This window comes from Euprymna scolopes, chromosome 2, assembly GCF_053919585.1.
Source record: "Euprymna scolopes isolate OS-2025 chromosome 2, ASM5391958v1, whole genome shotgun sequence".
Taxonomy (NCBI): Eukaryota; Metazoa; Mollusca; class Cephalopoda; order Sepiida; family Sepiolidae; genus Euprymna; species Euprymna scolopes.
The window spans coordinates 125,433,735-125,453,604 of record NC_136483.1 but is presented as its reverse complement, the minus strand read 5'-3'; the positions used below and the strand labels follow the sequence as shown (position 1 = coordinate 125,453,604).

General features: G+C 35.5%; 1 protein-coding gene across 2 annotated transcripts in view; it reads right to left on the bottom strand.

Annotated features, from left to right (window-relative positions):
- Positions 1 to 19,870, bottom strand: part of LOC145295939 (protein strawberry notch homolog 1-like) — a 329,531-nt gene that overhangs the window by 283,320 nt on the left and 26,341 nt on the right. For both annotated transcript variants that reach the window (XM_080141823.1, XM_080141832.1), the window contains exon 2: positions 17,563 to 17,676. In XM_080141823.1, the coding sequence (XP_079997949.1) occupies positions 17,563 to 17,676 (114 nt within the window). The remainder of the gene's footprint in view (positions 1 to 17,562; positions 17,677 to 19,870) is intronic.

Here is a 19,870-nt window from a genome sequence, read left to right as displayed (position 1 = left end):
TGGGGTACGGGAATTCTGGTGAAAGATGGCCTCTGGGGTACAGGAATTCCGGTGAAAGATGGCCTCTGTGGTATAGGAATTCCGGTGAAAGATGGCCTCTGTGGTATAGGAATTCTGGTGAAAGATGGCCTCTGTGGTATAGGAATTCTGGTGAAAGATGGCCTCTGTGGTATAGGAATTCTGGTGAAAGATGGCCTCTGTGGTATAGGAATTCTGGTGAAAGAACAGATCTTCTCAATTATCGCTCCATTAGTCTCTTTCCCCTATTTACTAAAATCTTTGGGACCTTAATTAATCAATCACTAGTTCACCATCTCGCAAAAGCAAATCTCTCTGACAAACAGTATGGATCCAAGCAATGTTGTTCTACTGCATATATTTTAACATTTATCTGTGAATGCATTTACCATGTACTGGATAAAGCAGGTGAAGCCACACTCGATATATCTAAGGCTTTTGACAAAGTCTGGCACAAAGGGTTGCTAATGAAAATTAAATTGTACATTATAACTGAACTTATACTAAATATAATTAGATCCATCTTAGACAATAGAAGCATACAGGTTGTCATTGATGGACACACATCCAAGCAGGATAACATTAATGCAGGAGTGCCTCAGGGGTCGATCCTTGGACCATTATTATTTCTGATATTCAAAAATGACCTCCCTTATAATATTGTGTCTGAGGTGGGTATATTTGCTGATGATATAATGCTCTATAACATGCATGAGGGAAGAACAGATGTACATAAGACAATGGCAGAATCATTAGAAAATGACCTCCAGACTATTATAGAATAGGGACGCAAATGAATGGTAACATTTAATGCTAGTAAAACTAAGCTGCTCTCCTTTAATAATTACAAAATGCCACTCCAACGGATGACAAATAACACACTACCTGAGAATTATACCTTTAAACTCCTCAGCCTAACATTTGCAGGTAATATAAACTGGAACAAATACATATAGGACATTGAAAAGACTGCTGCAAAGATGGTGGGTTCCCTCTATTGAGCTAGAAGACTACTCACACCTGAGAGTATTCTGTACCTCTACACGGCCATCATTTGCTCATGCCTGAGTATTGTTGCCACATCTGGGCTGGTGCATCTATCACTAGCTTCTCCCTCTTGGATAGGGTCTAAAAAAGGGCTTTCAATCCAACCAACCCACTTTATCAACTAAGCTCCAGCCCTTGTCCTATCGCCGCAATGTTGCATTTCTCTTCCTGTTTTATAAATATTTTAATGGAATGTGTTCTGATGAACTCATTGCACTTGCACCATACATATCCCTGACAAACCTGCTTAGCAATAAGATCTCACCTCTTCACTTGAGGTCCCAAGATGCCAGAAAGCTTTCTCTTGCCTCGAATAGCAAGACTTTGGTATTCCCTTGCTGCTATCTGCTTTCACTGTAGTACTGATATGCAGAAGTTTAAATGTAACATAAATAAACATCTTGTTAATCTTTCCTAGACATGGTCCCAAATAGTAGCCTTTTATGTCCAAGTGGTGATATGCCTTGTTAGCAGTTAATGTGAGAAAAAAAAAATTAATAAATAAAGCTGGTTGAGTGTATATGTGAGTATATTTATCAGAAAAGCGGATGTTAAACGTAAAAAATGATATACATTAAAAGTAATTATAAAATGCATGCTGACTAGGAGTGGGAGGTTGGTATATGGATCTGCAGAATAGATCTCCACATAGAGGTCAAGGAGTCTGAGTTGCAGTCGAAGATATCAAATATCAAAGGAGTCAGTCGGAATTCTAGGAGTCAGAGCCAGACTTTTACTATCCAACTCCACAACCTTATTGGTAACAGAGTTGATGTATGTGTCCCATTTCAGATCAGGAGTAAAGCTGGAACCCAGAAGCTTGTCAAAACATGGAGCCTCCCCAAGAGAGGAAGTATTGATTTCAATTGATGTCAGATGGGGATCAGATCGTTGATGGTGTAATGATAGCTGTTTTAGATGCATTAAAATTAATCAGCCATCTCTTTCTCCATTGTACGTGTTCCAGATCAGAGGAGAGAGAATCAGAGAGAACTTAGTCATTTATGGCCTTCGAAGTGTTGCTATAGATGGTAGTGTTGTCAGCATAAATGTCTACAAATGATCTAGGATGTGATTTGGAAGATCATTAATGTAGATCAGGAAGATAGTTGGGGACACGATGGATCTCTGAGGGGCTCCAGCATTAATATTGTAAGCTTCTGATTTCTGCCTACCAACCACTACTCTTATGAATCTATCAGAGAGAAATGATTTAATAATTGAGAAAACATTTCCAGCTATACTGTAGCTGGAGATTTTGTGAAGTAGACCTTTATGCCATACCCTATTAAAGGCCTTTGATATGTCATGGGCAATTCTCCTAGAAAGCCAGCCTCCATCAAGAGATTCGATAATCCTATAAGATATAACTGTTAGCATATTTGCTGTAGAAACCATATTGCATGTCACTAAGGATATTTTTGCTGGAGTGGTTAACTACTTTAGTTAACAGATTCCAGTACCTTATTCATAACCTACAGAAGACTTATTGGTCAGTACTGAGAGGAAGACAAACAATCACCTGAATTCTTAAATACAGGGCATACTGATGAAATTTTCCAGGGTTTTGGGAAGCAATTCTCCTTAAGACAAGGCTTTAACAGCTTTGTTAGTATGGGAGCTAGTTCTCGGAGCCTTTTCAGCACTTTAATTGGCATGCTGTCAGGGTCAGTTGTTTTACTGGAACTTCCAAGATTTTGATTAGCCGTGCAACATCATACACAGATATTTGTACATCGCATGATGTTATGCTTTCTGATACAAGAGGAAATGGGGGGGGGGGTAGCCTTGGTAGCATAGGGTAGAGTTAGCTGTAAAGTTCTTGTCAAAGAGTTTGGCTTTGTCTGATGTTGACGAGATTACCTCAGGTCAATTGATCACGGTTGAGAGAGCACAAGCTTCTGCTCAGGACCCTGTTTGCTTTGCCAAAACTGGTGGGAATCAAGCCGCTGCTCAGCTACTTTGAACTTGATGGACTGAGCATACAACTCTCTTGCATTCTTTATTACCTTTTTGCAGTGGTTGCTGGCAATCCTGAAAGCGGCTTTAGTCTCAGTTGTTATGCATCGGAATATGCTGGGAACGGCCAGAGACCAATGAGCGCAACAATAGAAAAAAAAAGACAAAAAAAAAAAAAAAATGACGAAAAAAGGTGAATGGGAGAGGATGGAATATCTTGTCTCGGGACACCAGTAAAATATATACAGGACAGCAGGACTCATGAAATAACAAGACAAACGCAAAATGAAATTTTATAAATTTTATTTAAGGACTAACATTAGCTAAAGAATAGGGGGTTGAAAAAATAAAATAAAAACATAGAATAACAGCAAAAAAAAAAAAAAAAAAAAAAAAAAAAAAAAAAAAAAAAAAGAAAAATCCAGGACCTTTTGGGAAGGGAATCCTGTTCTCTTCTTATGTAATGATGGGAGTCGAGTAGAAAACATTGTCCGTATTTTATAAAGCAAAGAAAATGTCCATTACATCAAGTTCAATGTTCAATGTGAATGGATGAGGGTGAGAGAGAGAGAGAGAGAGAAAATAGCAAAACGGCAGCTTACTGTTTGCCGATATGCGCGTTTGGTATATTGTCTTGTTTTGTTAGTTTCTCATTCTTCTTTCGTGTTGCTATCGCACAAGTATCATCCACAGAAAATTCTCATAGTTTTCTTCGTTGGTGAGAGCAACGCAGCATGCGTCTAGCTCCGTCGCTGGTCGGACCGCAAAAGATCAGTTTCCTGTCCCTCCACTGCGCATGGCAGAGGAGAGGAGAGGGGCCTTATCCCGGGTGTGTTTACTGCGATGTCAGCAAAGGTGAATTGTCGTCATAGTTATTTATAGTTGGGGCTGACCGACCCTTTCTGTTCATGTCTACTCCTCTCTCGCTCTCTCTCTCTGTATTTATCTTCTCTCTGTATTTCCCTACTCTCTCTTCTCTCTGTATATCTCGTTATTCCCTCACTTTCAAACTTCCTCGCTGACAAGTTACAAAACAAAACCATCGTAAAAAAACAAATATGGATGATGCGTGCTCGACTATATAAAAATTTTAAACTTTTCTTATAATTATATAACACAGTCCATCTATTATGTTTGAAGCATGGAAAAGGTGATTTCTGTTCGCAATGGCATTTTGAAGAGAACCACAGCTGGCTGTTAGGTTTTTGCTGGAATTTTTTGGAGGGTATGAAGCGGTTTATACTTACAATTAATTATTCAGTCAGGTTTGATACTATAGAGGACACATTCTTTTTAAACATATAACGCAGAGGTAGACCTGATATAAATGTACAGAAGCTATCCCAGTCAGCAATAAAGTATCAATATACTGTACAATAGGGCAGGTCGATTTTGGAACCCCGGTGCGGCAATGGTGATGATAGTTGGGGTTTGACACAGAAAAGACCTACACAAAATATTTTTCTTAAAATCGTGATCTTTGCTTGAGGAAATGACTTTAAAAGTTGAAAAATTGAAGCGATTAAAAGTTTTTGTGTGAATTGTCAAGAACGTCCAGTCATCGAAACAATCTGTACTGTTAAGAAAATAGAATCATTATTTGCAATATGTTTTAAACTACATTTTTAAATAAAATGAGTGAGGATAATGAATTAATAAAATAAATATTAAGTATAAAGGAAAATTATTTTTTTTAAATAATAACGACTAAAGTTCGCCTTTTTATTTCAGGAACGTTTTTTTTTTGGTAGAAACATTTTAGATTTCACCGTCGCAAAACACGCTCGCTATTGATATTGAAAATTAACGTTTGTTTATTATTTAATTTGAAAACATTACTATTTAGGCTTAATTATTTTGAAAGGAAAAATGAAAAAGACTTGTTTAAAATATATATTTCAAGTGTCTGCAGTGAATTTAAACGTATTTGTTTTATCTTTTTTAATTTGTTTTTCTATTAGGTTGGCACAAAAACAATGTCATTTTTTGATGTTCAAATGAATGTCAAATGCATTATTTTTGCACCAACCTAATATTTCACATAAAATTCTATTTGAAATTTTTTTATTAATATAGTAATACTCCAGTTTTATATTAAAAAAAAAAAAAAAAAAAAAAAAAAAATAGTCCATACAATTTTATTCTACATATTCTTTACGAAGCATAACCACGTAAATTTAAGTTTTTCTACTTAATAAAAAATACTTTGCAGAAAATTAGTGTCAAATTTTAATTTCTTTTATTTTTATGGAGGAATTGTTTTTAAGCAGTGATTTTCTTCTAAAATTATAGTTTTAAAATCAGATAGCCTACAAAGATTAATGTAAGTAAATAAGGAAACTCCTTTAAAGGTTTTTCGTTATTTGTGCACCTATGTTATTGTGCTAAAATAACTTTATTTAGAAAGCCATTCGTAATATGGGAAGGAGGTTGTATTGTAACTATTCTGTACTTTCACCTAAAAATTTAATAAACAAAAATTTCATAAAAATTAAATTTAACTTGAAAATACTATTAAAAATAGCATAGTAACAGATGCACAAGCACTGGCTTTTTAAACTCTAAACACTCGTTTAAAATAGCACAGCTACAGCCAGAATGAATCTCTTTATGGATAAATTCATGTTATCGAAGGAGGAGCTAAAATCTGCTTAAAATATCTAAACTAAGCACTACTATGCCTCTGATTTTGTTTGGTCCTCTCTCTTCAATACATCGAATTCAACTCTACAAAGTTTTTCATTATTTCTTATAACTAGCACTTTTTTTTATGTATGAAACTGGAAGATAGCCTAATACAGTTTCCTTCAGTTATAATTCATTTATTTATTTTACTTTTCAGATTAGAATGTCAGTAAAAGCATAACGTTCAGTTTTAACCAGTGGTTCACAAAATGTGCTGGTCCACCTTGTCATTTGAATGAAACAGCACCCCCAACTTCACAACAAGTCATCCAGTTTAGTTATTTCCTTGAAAACAGTTTATCCCCACTTAAAGACTGAGATTTCTAAGTTAATTGCCAAGGAAATAATTAGTATTCAGCAAGCAGTTAATCCACAATTGCCCTTATTAAGGTAACATTATATAGGACAGAAGGTCAATATATTTTGCTATAAGAGGGCCAAACAGATTGACAGGAAATCTCTTGCAGCAATCAAAGTGAAAAGAATGAAGGAACAGCTAAACGGACTGTTTGATATATCTTCTTGTAGCTGTAAACATTCTGTCTTGAGATGTGATGACTTTGCCGTAAAGTGCAAGTCAGAAAATTGTCAAACAAGGTACGTAATCTGCACTTGTCCTAACAAGGAGGTAAAATTAATTCTATAGATTCACCTGCAATTATTTTCCTTTTTTGTGGAAAATAAAATAATATATTGGTATTTATTATGTAATCTGGCTCTATTATTAAACATGCAAATTTTCCAATTTTCAGGTTCCACTAGAAGAACTGCCATTTACAGCAATTTTTAAATTAATTGATGGAACAACAAAAAGCCTAACAACATTTACTGGCCCTTTGAGGAAACTTTGTATAAATAATTATCAACATTTGCCTCAAGTAGAATTTAAAAAAATTAGTGTTCCTCTCAATCATCATTATCTGACAGCAGAAGAAACAAATAATTTAAGTGTGAAAACCAGAAGCTACTTTTTGAGTATGCTGTTGGCATTTCTTGTGGAGAAGTTAACTTAGAAAATTGGGCCTTTGAATCAAGGAAGATGGCTAACATAAGCCACAAGATTTAATGTGTTTATGGACTAGAGTTGTCTATCCTCAAACACTATGATAAATTCAGGGTTGCGGAGTCGGAGTTGGAGGGAGTCGGCGGTTTTAGTCGGAGTTGGATTTCTGAAAGGAGTCGGAGTCGGGATTTTTTTTATCTGACTCCGACTCAAGTCCAAAAAAAAATTTTTTTAAAATGGTTTTCCTGTTTGGTTTTACCAGTTGCACAATTTAGCAGTTTTTGCAATGTCTTGTTCTTATTTTTTGAGATATATCATTTTGTACTGTCCTGCAATGCTTCTACTTCATCAAGATATTTTGGTTTCTTGGATCACTGCAAATCTTGTCTGGACAGCTTTTTTCGTTTTGGTTGTGACATCACACATGATCAATGAAAATTCTGTCTTTGAGTGAGATCACTGTGGATAATAATCAGATTGTAATCTGAAAGTTATCCAGTTCCTGAATGGAATTTGGCAATTTGATTAGTCCAGGATCGATCCGAAATTACAATCTTATCCAAAAAAAAAAAAAAAAAAAAAAAAAAAAAAAATCAGCATAAATCAATTTGTGCTGCCACCATGTGACAACATTGTATATGACTAACTAATCTAAACATTATGGCTGAAACAATGTATCCCAAAAAAAAAAAAAAAAATGTTATGGTAGGTAAGTAGGAAGGATCAAACCCGGAGTCATGAGTAAAAGTAGGAAAATAAAGTGTGAAAAAAAAAAAAAAAAAAAAAAAAAAAAAAAAAAAAAAACATCTGCAACGTTAACAGTTTGGCCACCAAGAAAAGTCCATTCCAGTTGTTTAGGGAAAAAAAAAAAACAAAAAAAAAAACGACTACGGTAGGTCGGCGCGAACGTGAAAATATAATGTGAATTGTCCAGCACGCTAACCACTACGCCACAGAGCACTGCAGCTTAGTTTAGTGATTTTAAATAACTTCACATGAAAGAACTACAAAGCCAAACCGGTGTTCTCTTCTCAACTGTTCCTTGTGAACGATCCCCAAACGGTGTTAAGTGGTGGCAGGGGGAGGAGGAATTTATTAGAGAGAAAATATTTTACCACTTCCATTGATCTTAACCGATTTTGGTCGTGACTTCTCAGCAGAAAAAGTATAGAAATCTAAGATTATCGAGGAATTTGAGAAATAATAAGCCTATAACACACCTCAGATATTGTTCTGCCGTTTGTGCATATTATATTTGCATGAAATATCTTGATTTTTAATCCTATTAATGTCAAAATCAGACGGGAAAAAAAATGAGTTCATTTTATTTATATAGAGAAGACAATTACAAATTAGACCGAATTGTATCAGATAGTTATGCATTAACCCAAAACCATAATAGTAAAAAAAAAAAAATCTTGGACAAATCTTGTACATTGTGTAATGTGACTTTGGTAAAGACAAATAGTGATATACTGGTTAGGGTAGATCGATGTTGGAATAGTAATAGGGCTAGGGTGGAGAGTTGCAAATTACCAGAAAAAAGTGACCACATAATTTTTCCCTTTATTATTGTCAATATTTGAGGAAATGACTTTAAATTGTGAAATAATTTATGATACTGCTAAGATAATGGTATTATCGAACAATGTCGTAGCGCAACACATAGCTTCCCTATATCCCATTCCCTATCTCAGTTGGTTACATTTCCGACACGTTTCCCAGACCAGCACGATCAACATGCCTCACTTCTAGATCTCTTTCTGACAACGGTTCCCAATGACTGTACAACAAATGCCCACAGCCCACTCAGGAATGCTGATCACGCTGTGATAATGGTAGAAATCAGCCTAAATTCTTGCCCTAAAACTGAAGGCCCACTTCTCAAAACAACGAGGTATTACAAAAAGGCTGATTGGGAAGCCATCAGGGAGCTCATCAGAGATGCCCCATGGCAAAATATCTTTACTCTTCCAGCGGAACAGTGTGCAAATGAGACAACTGAATGGTTCAAAACTGCTATTGAAGCACATGTTCCCCGCACGGAAATTCTATAGCAAGCCCCACTCCCCCCAATGGTTTACTTCTGCTTGTGCAGCTGCCATTTGTCAAAGGCAGCATGCGTTCCGCAGATTCAACCGACATAAGTCCAGCTCAAATAAACAGAAGTTTATAGAAGCTAGAAATAATTGTAAGAGAGTGATAGACACAGCTAAGACAGATTACTCTGAAACCACCAGAAAACGCATCGAAGCACAAAAATTAGAAACCCGGGGTTTTTGGAAAATCTACAACAGCGTAGTTAATAATGGACAGTCAATTATTCCCCCACTATCAAACGATCATGAGGTTGCTTGCACGGCAACTGACAAGGCTAATCTGCTTGCCAGTCAGTTTGCCTCAAACTCCACACTGAACTCGGTACACCACTCACTCCCTGATTTTCCTCTGCGAACAGACGCCTCACTAGACGATTTGAAAATCACCCCTTCTCAGGTACATGCTATTATAAAAATCCTAGACACCTCAAAAGCATGTAGACCAGATCTCATCCCGGCTGTGCTATTAAATAAATGCTCTGCCGAGGTTGCTCCAGTTCTGTCCAAACTTTACAATAAATGCCTTAACGAATCTTGTTTTCCCGACTGCTGGAAAATCGCCTCTGTGGTACCAGTCTTCAAGAATTCTGGTGAAAGAACTGACCCACTAAATTATCGCCCCATTAGCCTCCTCCCGCTTTTCGCCAAAATATTTGAGTCCTTAGTTAATCAAGCACTAGTCCAGCACCTAACAGCTGCTAAACTCCTGACTGACAAACAATATGGATTCAGGCAAGCCCGTTCAACAGCAGATATCTTAACTGTAGTTTCTGAACGTATATACCGTTCATTGGATAAAACAGGGGAGGGTAGAGCGGTGGCCCTCGATATATCTAAGGCTTTTGACAGGGTATGGCACGATGGTCTTCTAAGGAAAATTAGATCATATGGTATCACTGGAAGAATTCATAATGTAATTAAATCCTTCTTAAGTAATAGAAAAATCAAAGTTGTCCTTGACGGTCTTACATCCAAACAATATGACATAAATGCGGGAGTACCTCAGGGGTCTATCCTTGGACCTCTATTATTCCTGATATTCATAAACGACCTCCCTGATAAAATTGTTTCGGAGATGGTTATATTTGCTGATGACACCACTCTCTATAACAGATATGAGGGGAAAACAAATGAACACATATCCAAGGAAATGGCAGAAACGCTAGAGGATGACCTCCAATCCGTAGTGGAATGGGGACAAAAATGGTTGGTCACATTCAATGCTGCTAAGACTAAGCTTGTTTCCTTCAATAACTACAAGAAACCTTCTCTACCACCAATAGCAATGGCCAAGAACACATTACCTGAAAGTACTTCTTTTAAACTCCTCGGCCTAACATTTATAGGGAATATGAACTGGAATAGATACATTGAGAGCATTGCCAAGGCTGCTGCAAGGAAGGTTGGCTCCCTCTACCGTGCTAGAAAACTACTTACGCCTGACAGTATCCTATACCTCTATAAGGCAACCATTCGCCCATGTATTGAGTACTGTTGTCACATCTGGGCTGGTGCATCTGCTTCTTGTCTCTCGCTCCTGGACAGGGTTCAAAAGAGAGTCGCCAACCTGATAGGTCCTGAACTGTCATCTAGGCTTCAACCTCTGTTCCATCGACGAGATGTTGCATCCCTCTGCCTGTTCTACAAATACTTCAATGGTGAATGCTCTGACGAACTGCAAACACTTGTACCTCCCCGACGTAACTACTCCCGACAAACCCGACAAGTTACTAAGTCTCATCCCTTTACAGTAGAGATCCCTAGGTGCAAGAAAGCCTTTTACTCCAATAGTTTCTTCCCCAGAACTGCGGGTCTTTGGAACTCCCTTCCAGGATTCTGCTTTCCCAACTGCAATGATATGCAGAAGTTCAAGTGTAATGTTAACAAACATTTTTCTACTCATCTCCCTTCATAATGACCCCGCTAATTAAGTCCCTGATAGTAGCCCCCTGCTTTAAAGTGGCACTGTGCCTTGTTTGGGGTGAAAATTGAATAAAAAAAAAAAAATTTTTTTAAATGTCAGCCTGTAAAATTAGACAAGGTATGACTGCCAACAGATACATCTTTTCATAGAATAGACAGACTTTGGTATTTTGGCCCTTTGCATCTACCAATGCCAAATAGATCCTAGCTAAAATCTGTCTCCATAAAATAGGTCCCAAAGATAAGGTAAAAAGGTTAGGAAAAATACTAGTCTAGCTAGAGTAATAGCATAATGATGGCATAAACATATATAATTAGTACTTGTTTTATGCTCTATATAACTTGCAAATTAAAGTAAGGTAGATAGCCATGTACTCAAGTAGTGACTCGGACCTAGGCGAAAGGGATATTATGAAACAGATGCCAATTTAGCGGTTTTCTGCTAGATCTGGAAATTTCGTTTGCAATCTAGCAAAGAAAATTTTGATCTAGTGGCTAGCGGGTTTTTTCTAGAAAATCTGGAGATATTTGGCATCCACACACCCACAATTTTAAATGACAAAATAAAGAAAAGCGCCTAAAAACACTTTAAAACAAACTAATTCATGTAGCATTTATTGCCTTTGGTAACAATTTATTGACTATTTGTTTTATTTTTCACCATTTTTTTTGCCTAAACATTCTTAAAACTCGCTATAAAATCGCCTTTTCCAAGTACATGGGAGGGGGGGAGTGTTCAGCCTCTGTAGTTTAAAATACGATCCAAGCATCCCCTGTAATTTAGAAGTATTTATTCACTTGGTTTAAGTGTAAAAAAGTTAACAGTTGAAAATTGTAAAAAGCAAAAATAACAACTCGTACCAAACACAGTAGCATTTAATTATCTACCAATCTGTATACTTTTAACATGCTAAAATAATCGCTTAACGGGCTTAATTTCTCAAAGGTTGTAAACAAATGACTTATTCTACCACTAACACTAAGTTCGAGTTGCACTTCCAAAATCTATGATTATCACTAACTTTACAGTTAGTGATAATCATAGATTTTTTAATACAATTTTTCAAGAATGAAGTCCCCAATGGTTAAACGACAAGCAATCAGATAATTGTTGTAAAGACAACTAAAAGAAATGAAATAAAAAAAATTAAACAGTTTCAGCACGTATAAAAGATACTTGAATTTTACTGCATTTGGTATCAGGTATTTGTTGATTTTTGTTATTGTTTACAATTTTTCGACTGTTAATTATTCTAGACTTTAACAAATGACTGTTGTTCTTACTTACTTGCCCCCCACCCAAAGCCAACATTCATAATTTTACTTATTTTCATTAATTTTTTCAACGTTTATTATTCCATTTAATTGTCAGCGTGAACCACCTTTTTTAAAATGCAGCATATGTTAACACTACAAAGTTTATTGCGTTTATTTTTTAGCAAACATTAACAATAGAAAGTTTTCCAAAAAATATTTCCTACGATGGCAAAGGTCAGTTTTTAATGTAGTGAAAATCCTTGAGTATATGTAGACCCAATGAATAGTGTTGTTATCTGACACTCAGAAAGATAAAGCTAAATCGGCACTTTGTGATCTTGCTGTGAGGATTTTGGGCTTAAATTCAAAGGCATCTACTGAAGATCCAGACACTATTTCAACCAGACTCAGAGGGAACCTGCGATGAAGAGGATTTTGAAAAGCTTTTGGATCAAAAAGATCATAAAGCAAGGTCAAAGCGGCGTAAGCTACAGGAAACAGCTAAAACGCTATCTTCAGTGAATAAAGCCATAGCAAATTTCAAGCTAGACTTTCATGCTGCATTACAGCAAGTAGAACAACTAGATAGAAAAGTCTAAGTTAAATGTTCATGAAGCTATAAAGCAGTACCCTGTGATAGTGAAAGAATTTGCAATGTTGGCAGCAGCACTTCCTCCAACACAAGTGAGTGTTGAATGTTTGTTTTCAGCGCTAAGGCTAATCAGGACAGACCAAAGGGCTGCAATTATTAAATTCTTATTTGCAACTTTCAATTCTATAATTATAAATAAAGCCTATTTTTTATGTTTACAAATAAGACATTTTTATAGATTGATTTTTTCCCCCTAATATTGTGATAGAAGATTTATGAGAATGGACAAATGCAATAACAGATGAGTTTTTCAGGAGAGGGTACAAAGGAAAAAGAAAATATATAACTTGAAGTGCAACTCTGCTATGACAGATTTGAATATGCTGATAGGCTGGTAAATGATCATGAGCATAAATAATACCATTGTGTATTATAATATACATGACATTTCAATAATAAGCAATCCATGCTACTATAGCCCTTTATGGCTTTTTTCCTGTTTTACCTTTGATTCTCATTCCATAAAGGCAATATTATCTTTTAAAATATTATTCTCTGTATAATGTCTTTATCCCCCTCTTCTGATGAGAAGCATTTGGCTTCGAAATGCCATGGCCTAACAAGGTTTCCCTATCCCTAAATATTGTATTCTATTTTGAACTGATAGCATAATAAAATTTAATTGTAAACTTTTTATCCCTTTGTTATCTAAACTTATTCTATAAAGCTGGTTGAGTTTATACGTGAGTATATTTATCATACAAGTGAATGTTAAACGTCGAAAATGACATATATGAAAAGTAATTATAAAATGCTGAATAGATGTGGGAGGCTGGTATATGGATCTGCAAAATAGATTTTCACATAGGGTCGAGAGTCGGAGTCTAAGATATTAAAGGAGTCAGAGTTGGCATCCTAGTAATTCTAGGAGTCGGACTTTTACCATCCGACTCCGCAACCCTGGATAAATTAAACATTTTGGTCAAATTTATCATCCAAGTGTATGCAGTTAGTTGGTTTGAGATCCATACCAACAATATTTTTTTAACCAACAGCAATATATTTTAATGATTCAGAGAACAAAGCAGTTAACTGAAATCCAAATTACTGTTTTAAACAGTTCAAAATATAGTGCTTTTGCATTACTTCCGGAAAATATAATATCGATGATAAACTCAGATGAATTGGATGCGAGAGAAGAGGGCATTCAAACGATTTTGTCCATTAGGTAAATAAATATTTATCCATTAAATTTTATTAGTTTTCTTAATTTACCCAAAAAATAGTTAGTTTTATTCATATTGCATCGAAGAAAAAAAAAAAACATTACTGCTATCAATTTTGCAGCCACACACTGGTCAAATTTGATTGATTTTTCTCAAAAAGTTGTATATGGGCAGGAAGCAAGACAGACATTATTACAAAGTCATCGTGTCAGCAAATTAGACCTTCATTTTCCTCAAAAGGAAATTATACAGAACAATTTAGTTCTATTATAACAGTTTATATTATTGCATTTAATAAAAAATCAAAATACATGGTTCTGTAACTTGTATTAAGTTGTTATATTGTGTAATACATTTCCATTCTAATTTTTGGTATATGTTCTTATCACATCAAATCCCAACTATTATCACCAGTGCCATGTTGATTTTCTGAAAAAAGTTGCAAATCGACTTTCCCTACTGTACAATGGAGAGGTATGTCTGAGGACTTATTACATTTCGTTATCTTAACCAACACAACCGAGTGGTCAGAAGATCTCAGTGAAGACAGAACGGAAGATGAACAAAGCTCAGAACAAGTTGTGAGAAAAAGGTCTAAGAGACTTGCATACTGACCGTCAGCATCATGCAGACAGGTGGGTTCATGAACAATCTGAGGAAGATCATAAGCAATGGAGAAATCTAAATAATCGGGATTATGGAGGTAAACGTTTTATTTGGGTTGATGTTAGTCACCTGATAGTCGAGGGCCAGAATCCATTCACCAAATGGCAATACAGCAGCCCCAGTACTTTGCACCTACTGATAAGACAGTCTCCTTAGTGGTTAAATTCAAGGTTCGGGTCCCTGATTATAATGTGAATCCAAATAAAACGTTTACCTCCAAAACTCTTAGTTACATGACCACAAGGCTCAGAATAGAAACAGAAAATTTCTGACATCTCAGACTACTGTTTGCACAAAAATACTGCCGACCTAGAATACAGCCTTTTCTTCTACCTTTGTCAGAAAAATCACTCATTAATTTCTATAAATTAGAAACAAGAGTTACGAGCTGCCGATAAGGCATCCACAATGTATTGTCTACTCTCCATTAAAAAAAGATATGAGTAGAATACTTATTAAGTTGAATTGATCTGTTTAGGGGAAAGTATGGCTATAGATTCCCCTCTCACCAACTGAAAATAAATAGAATTGTCTGACCAATTTATGCCATATTATAACCTATTATACATTTAATAAAACAATCTAATAAAAAAAATATAAATTTAAAAATGAAATAAATATAATTATTAACATCTAATAAAAAAATATATCACAAATTCAAAACTTATCTGCTAAAAGTGTCTGTCTTCAATGCAAACTATCGAGTTAGAAATAAACCTTTGCATTCGCAATTTTTAAAAACAAACCGTCATTATGTGGTATGCTGTGACAAACAAGTAGGTCATTTTATAGGGATGTCCTTCTTTCTAGCAGCTCCTGCCCAGATGTGGCAACAATACTCCATCCTTGGACATATCTGGCTCTCATATAGATAGAGAATTGCATCAGCAGTGATATATTTACTGGATCGATAGAAGGATCCCACCATTTTTCCAGCGGCCTTGGCAACAGATTTGATGTATGTGTTCCATTTCAGATCAGGAGTAAAGGTCAAGCCCACAAGCTTGTCAAAACATGACGCCTCCCCAAGACGAGAGTCATTCATTTCAATTGATGCCAGACAGGGATCAGAGTGTTGATGTTAAGATAGAAGCTTGGTTTTAGATGCATTAAAAGTAACCAGCCACCCCTTTCCCAACTGTACCATGTGCTCAAGATCAGAGGAGAGGATCGGAGAGAACTTGGTTGTTTACTGTCTTAGATGTGCTACCATAGATGACAGTGTCATCAGCATAAATGTCTATGAATGATGTAAGGATGTGATTTGGAAGATCATTAATGTAGATCAGGAAAAGAGCTGGACCCAGAATGGACCCCTGAGGGACCAGCATTAATACTGTAAGCTTCTGATTTTTGCCCATCAACTACTACTCTTATGAACCTATAAGAGAGAAATGATTTTAATAATCAAGACATTTTTAGCTATAGCATAGCTGGAGATCTTGTGAAGTAAACCTTTATGCCATAACCTATCAAAGACCTTTGATATGTCAAGAGCAATTGCCCTAGAAAGGTTGCCTCCATCGAGAGATTCGCTAATCCTATGAGATAACTGTAAGCACATCTGCTGTAGACCTAGCAGAACGGAAACCATAAGTCTTTCTCCATAAAAGATTAAACACTTCAAAAGGAGTGATTTAAACAGCCTGATCTGGTTGTACCAGCCCAAGGCCATAAAAAAACTAAATAGAAGATATATGTCTAATATCTCTATCTTAAAGTTTCTATCTCTTCTGTCTCCCCTATTTTTTCCATCCTCTCCAACAATCACTTCTTTGCGAACCCATTAGTTTCTTGTTTTATTATGTTGAGAATAATATAAGCATTTACTGGAGTTATCCCTTTTTAATGAAATACTGTAATCTTACATTTATTGCTCTTGAACAATGCCAAGTAGAATAAAATTTTTATCTAATAGATTTTCAAGAGTTGAAACAATGAAAAGAATATGCCAAGGCGTTGAGATGCAAGATACTACTGTAATTAAGGTCTAAATTTATAAGGGCATTTTAAGTGGGATTATGCATCAAGATATTTGTTCATATTACATTTAAATTTTTGCATGTTGGGTAGACAAAGTGCAGGAGGGTAAGCAGTCAAAGTAAAAAAAATCTATTAGATTAGAATGTTCACCAGCAAAAAGGTGAAATTTTGTTGCTTGTTGAGTCAGGTGCGCATATGTTGAGGGTGTACAAGTATAGTAAGTTTGTTGAAACAGTGTAAAAGTACTTGTAAAACAAGGGATGCAACACGAGTTGGAAAGACTAGTGGTTTTTGTAGCAGTCCAGATGTGGCAACAATATTTCATGAACAGGCGAATAGTGACTTTATAGAAATATAGGATATTAGGTGTATTTTATCCTGATAGAGAGAGCCCACCTTACTTGCCAGTATCTTCTATGTATTCACTCCACTAGTCTGTGAATGTTGAGGTTTGCTTGTAAAGTGTTTTATAATTATTAAAGGAATAGAACTTAGGATCATCGATTTTTGTTCTAATTCTACTGGAGATTCATTTTCTAAGGATTCAGTGGTTTTAGATGTGTCTTCAATTTGCTCACATGCTGAAAATAGAGCGTGCTGTTATGAGCAAATATATTCATCTTGGAGGAGATTGCATTAGGGAAGAATAATGAAGGGCTAAGTATAAATCCATGGGGCACACTCACATTAATGTGACATGGTTTGAATCTACAACCATCAAAAAAATTCATTTCAGAAATGTAGGCAGAGTCAGTAAAAACAAGAGTGGTAGTCATATTTTGTGCAGCAACTTCAAGTTAATATTTTCTATAAAATAGGTTTGTTTATTTTGCAAACTATTTTCACAACAATTCAAAAATAAATGGGGGATTAAGAAGCAATTTTAGGGAACTATTGGAGTTTGATTCATATATTGTAAATATACAATTGTACATTGTACAATTTTTTTTTAATAATTAAGATGTTTAAAAGTGGTCAAAGAGGGAGAGTAAAAATTTTTTTTAAAAAGTGATAATTCTGGATCATTATGACAAATGCAAGATTCTATAGAGTGATTTTTTTAAAGATATCAAGAAAACGAGGGTGATAAGAAAATTCACTTACTGTATGTGAGTCTGTGAATGTGTCATTCGTAAAGAAATCATCAGATTCATCAAAACTAGCCAAATCCCCAATTCCGGATTCACTCAAAGCTGCTGATAAAAGATCTTGAGGCATCTGAAAAAGACAAAAAAATCTGAATTTTTTTTCTTTTTTTTTTTTTTAAACAGTAGTTTTCATTAATAAAAATAGAACTTTCAAGATAGTTCTAAAACAGTCCGATTTCAGAAATAAAGCATATTAAGTCCTCAAAATACCACCATTTTGTTTAGAATATTCTTTCACATGCTTCAAATAATCTCAATGATATATTTGAAGAGTGTTTGACAAATTAATGGTAAAAATGTTCACACTATGAAATGGACATTTTTTGCCAGATTTTTTAACCCCTTAACATTGTGTTTAGAAACTGGGTATCACTTCCCCTATAATGAATTTAGTCATTAAATTTGGAAAACAATTAGAACAAGTGAAGCATGCATGCCCCACCCCATGAGTGCACAGTGAAGGAGGCATAATAATAATAATAAAAAAAAAAGACTAAGTTCAGCATCCCCCTTCCCCCATTTAGGTCCAAAACTTTACAAGGGACATAAAATTCTGGTGAAAATGAACAGTGTAGTGTAAATTTGAGAAGTTCATCATTTACCCCCTCCCCCATTTAGCCCCCAAAGTTTCCAAGGCCGTAATATATTCAAATTTGAGTTCAGCACCATGCAAAACTGCTAAATAGACATACACAGAAACCTTTGGACAAATATGCATAGTTTCTCAGGTTGCGCTTGCATGTACCAAGATGGCTGTTAGCGATAACATATTGCTTAATATCCAGAAAACTACTTATTTGCAGAAAATTTAAATGTGATATTTGTTTTCAGCATACCCAAAAATCTTAAAAGTAGTCATTTTTAAGAAAAATGTTAAGGTGGAAACAAGGTAAAAATTTACCATTTTATTTCTTTGTTTACATAGTTGAATTTTCAGGAAAACAAAATAGAAATGATGTAAATTATCAACTGGTGAATATATAGTTGTTGCTTATCAGGATTCCTTGTATTGTGGAAGCTACATTCGAGGATTCATGTAGAGTACGATTTATGGTTGCATCTCAGAAAATAGAGGTATATTTTTGGCCGGATAGAGAAAATGTAAATCAGGAGTTTATTTTGAAAATTGGACTGGTCCCAAAATACATAAGTTCTGGTTGACTATGGGAATTTCCATCTTTTACAGAAATTCAAAATCTATATGAAAAATCTTCAATTTATTTCCGATATTAATTCATATCTACTCAATTATTTTCTTTTAGGGGAGTAGTAAATACCGGCCATGAATGCTCTTGAGGCATTCAATGGCTACACCCAAGATTAAGCTCTCCTTTGGTGGAACGATTATTCTCAATAAAGCTACATTTAAATACCTCTATAATACTTAGTTTTGCTCACCCACTGTATGATACCATGCACCAGTTTAAAAAAAAAATTGAAATTTGTACATTTTAATTTATAATTCACTAGTGGGGGGTACCCAGCGTTGCCTGGGTGTTTGTAGGTGTGTGTATGGGGGGGGGGGAAGTAATAACCCTGCTTAAATATTATAAAAAAATAAAAAAAATAATAAAAATGTTAAAAAAATCGGAAAAACCAAAACGGGGGAAAAATGGCATAAATAAACCTGTCGGATCGAACCTGCAATCTTAAGATAACAAGGCTGTTGCCCGGGTGTTTAAAGGTGTAAAAGAAAAAAAAAAAAATAGTTTTGGTCAGGAGGCGGGATTGAACCCGGAAGCCTTGACGCGGAGGTGAAAACAAAAGCCAACTACTTAACCGTCTCGACCATGAGTGGGGGTAATTGATTAGTGTGTTAAGTTAAGGCGGTACTCCTGCAGTATTTTACCCACCTATTTCACGATCTTAGCCGAGCGTTGATCGACATCCGTCGGAAAACGCCGGAACATGGCGAGCGGTACGATACTCTATCAGCCAATCAGGGCGCTTCAAACGAACGCGCAGCAGACGAATAATTTTCATTGGAATTACACACATAGCGTTTCATTTCAGTTATTTTATTGTTCAAAGTAAAAATACACAGCCTTTCATTTCAGCTATTTAATTTAGCGATAAAAAAAAAACAAAAAAACCGGGAGCTGTTGGAAACATATTTATGCGAATTTATGTGGAGACAAAAATTTGGACACAACCCTGTCTCCATAATAAATCAAATCGCGGAAGGCTACCCGGTTTGGGAAGGAGCTTCTTTCCACATCCTCTGAAAACCCTTTGCTCCCTACTTTGCCTCTCTACAGTCAGTA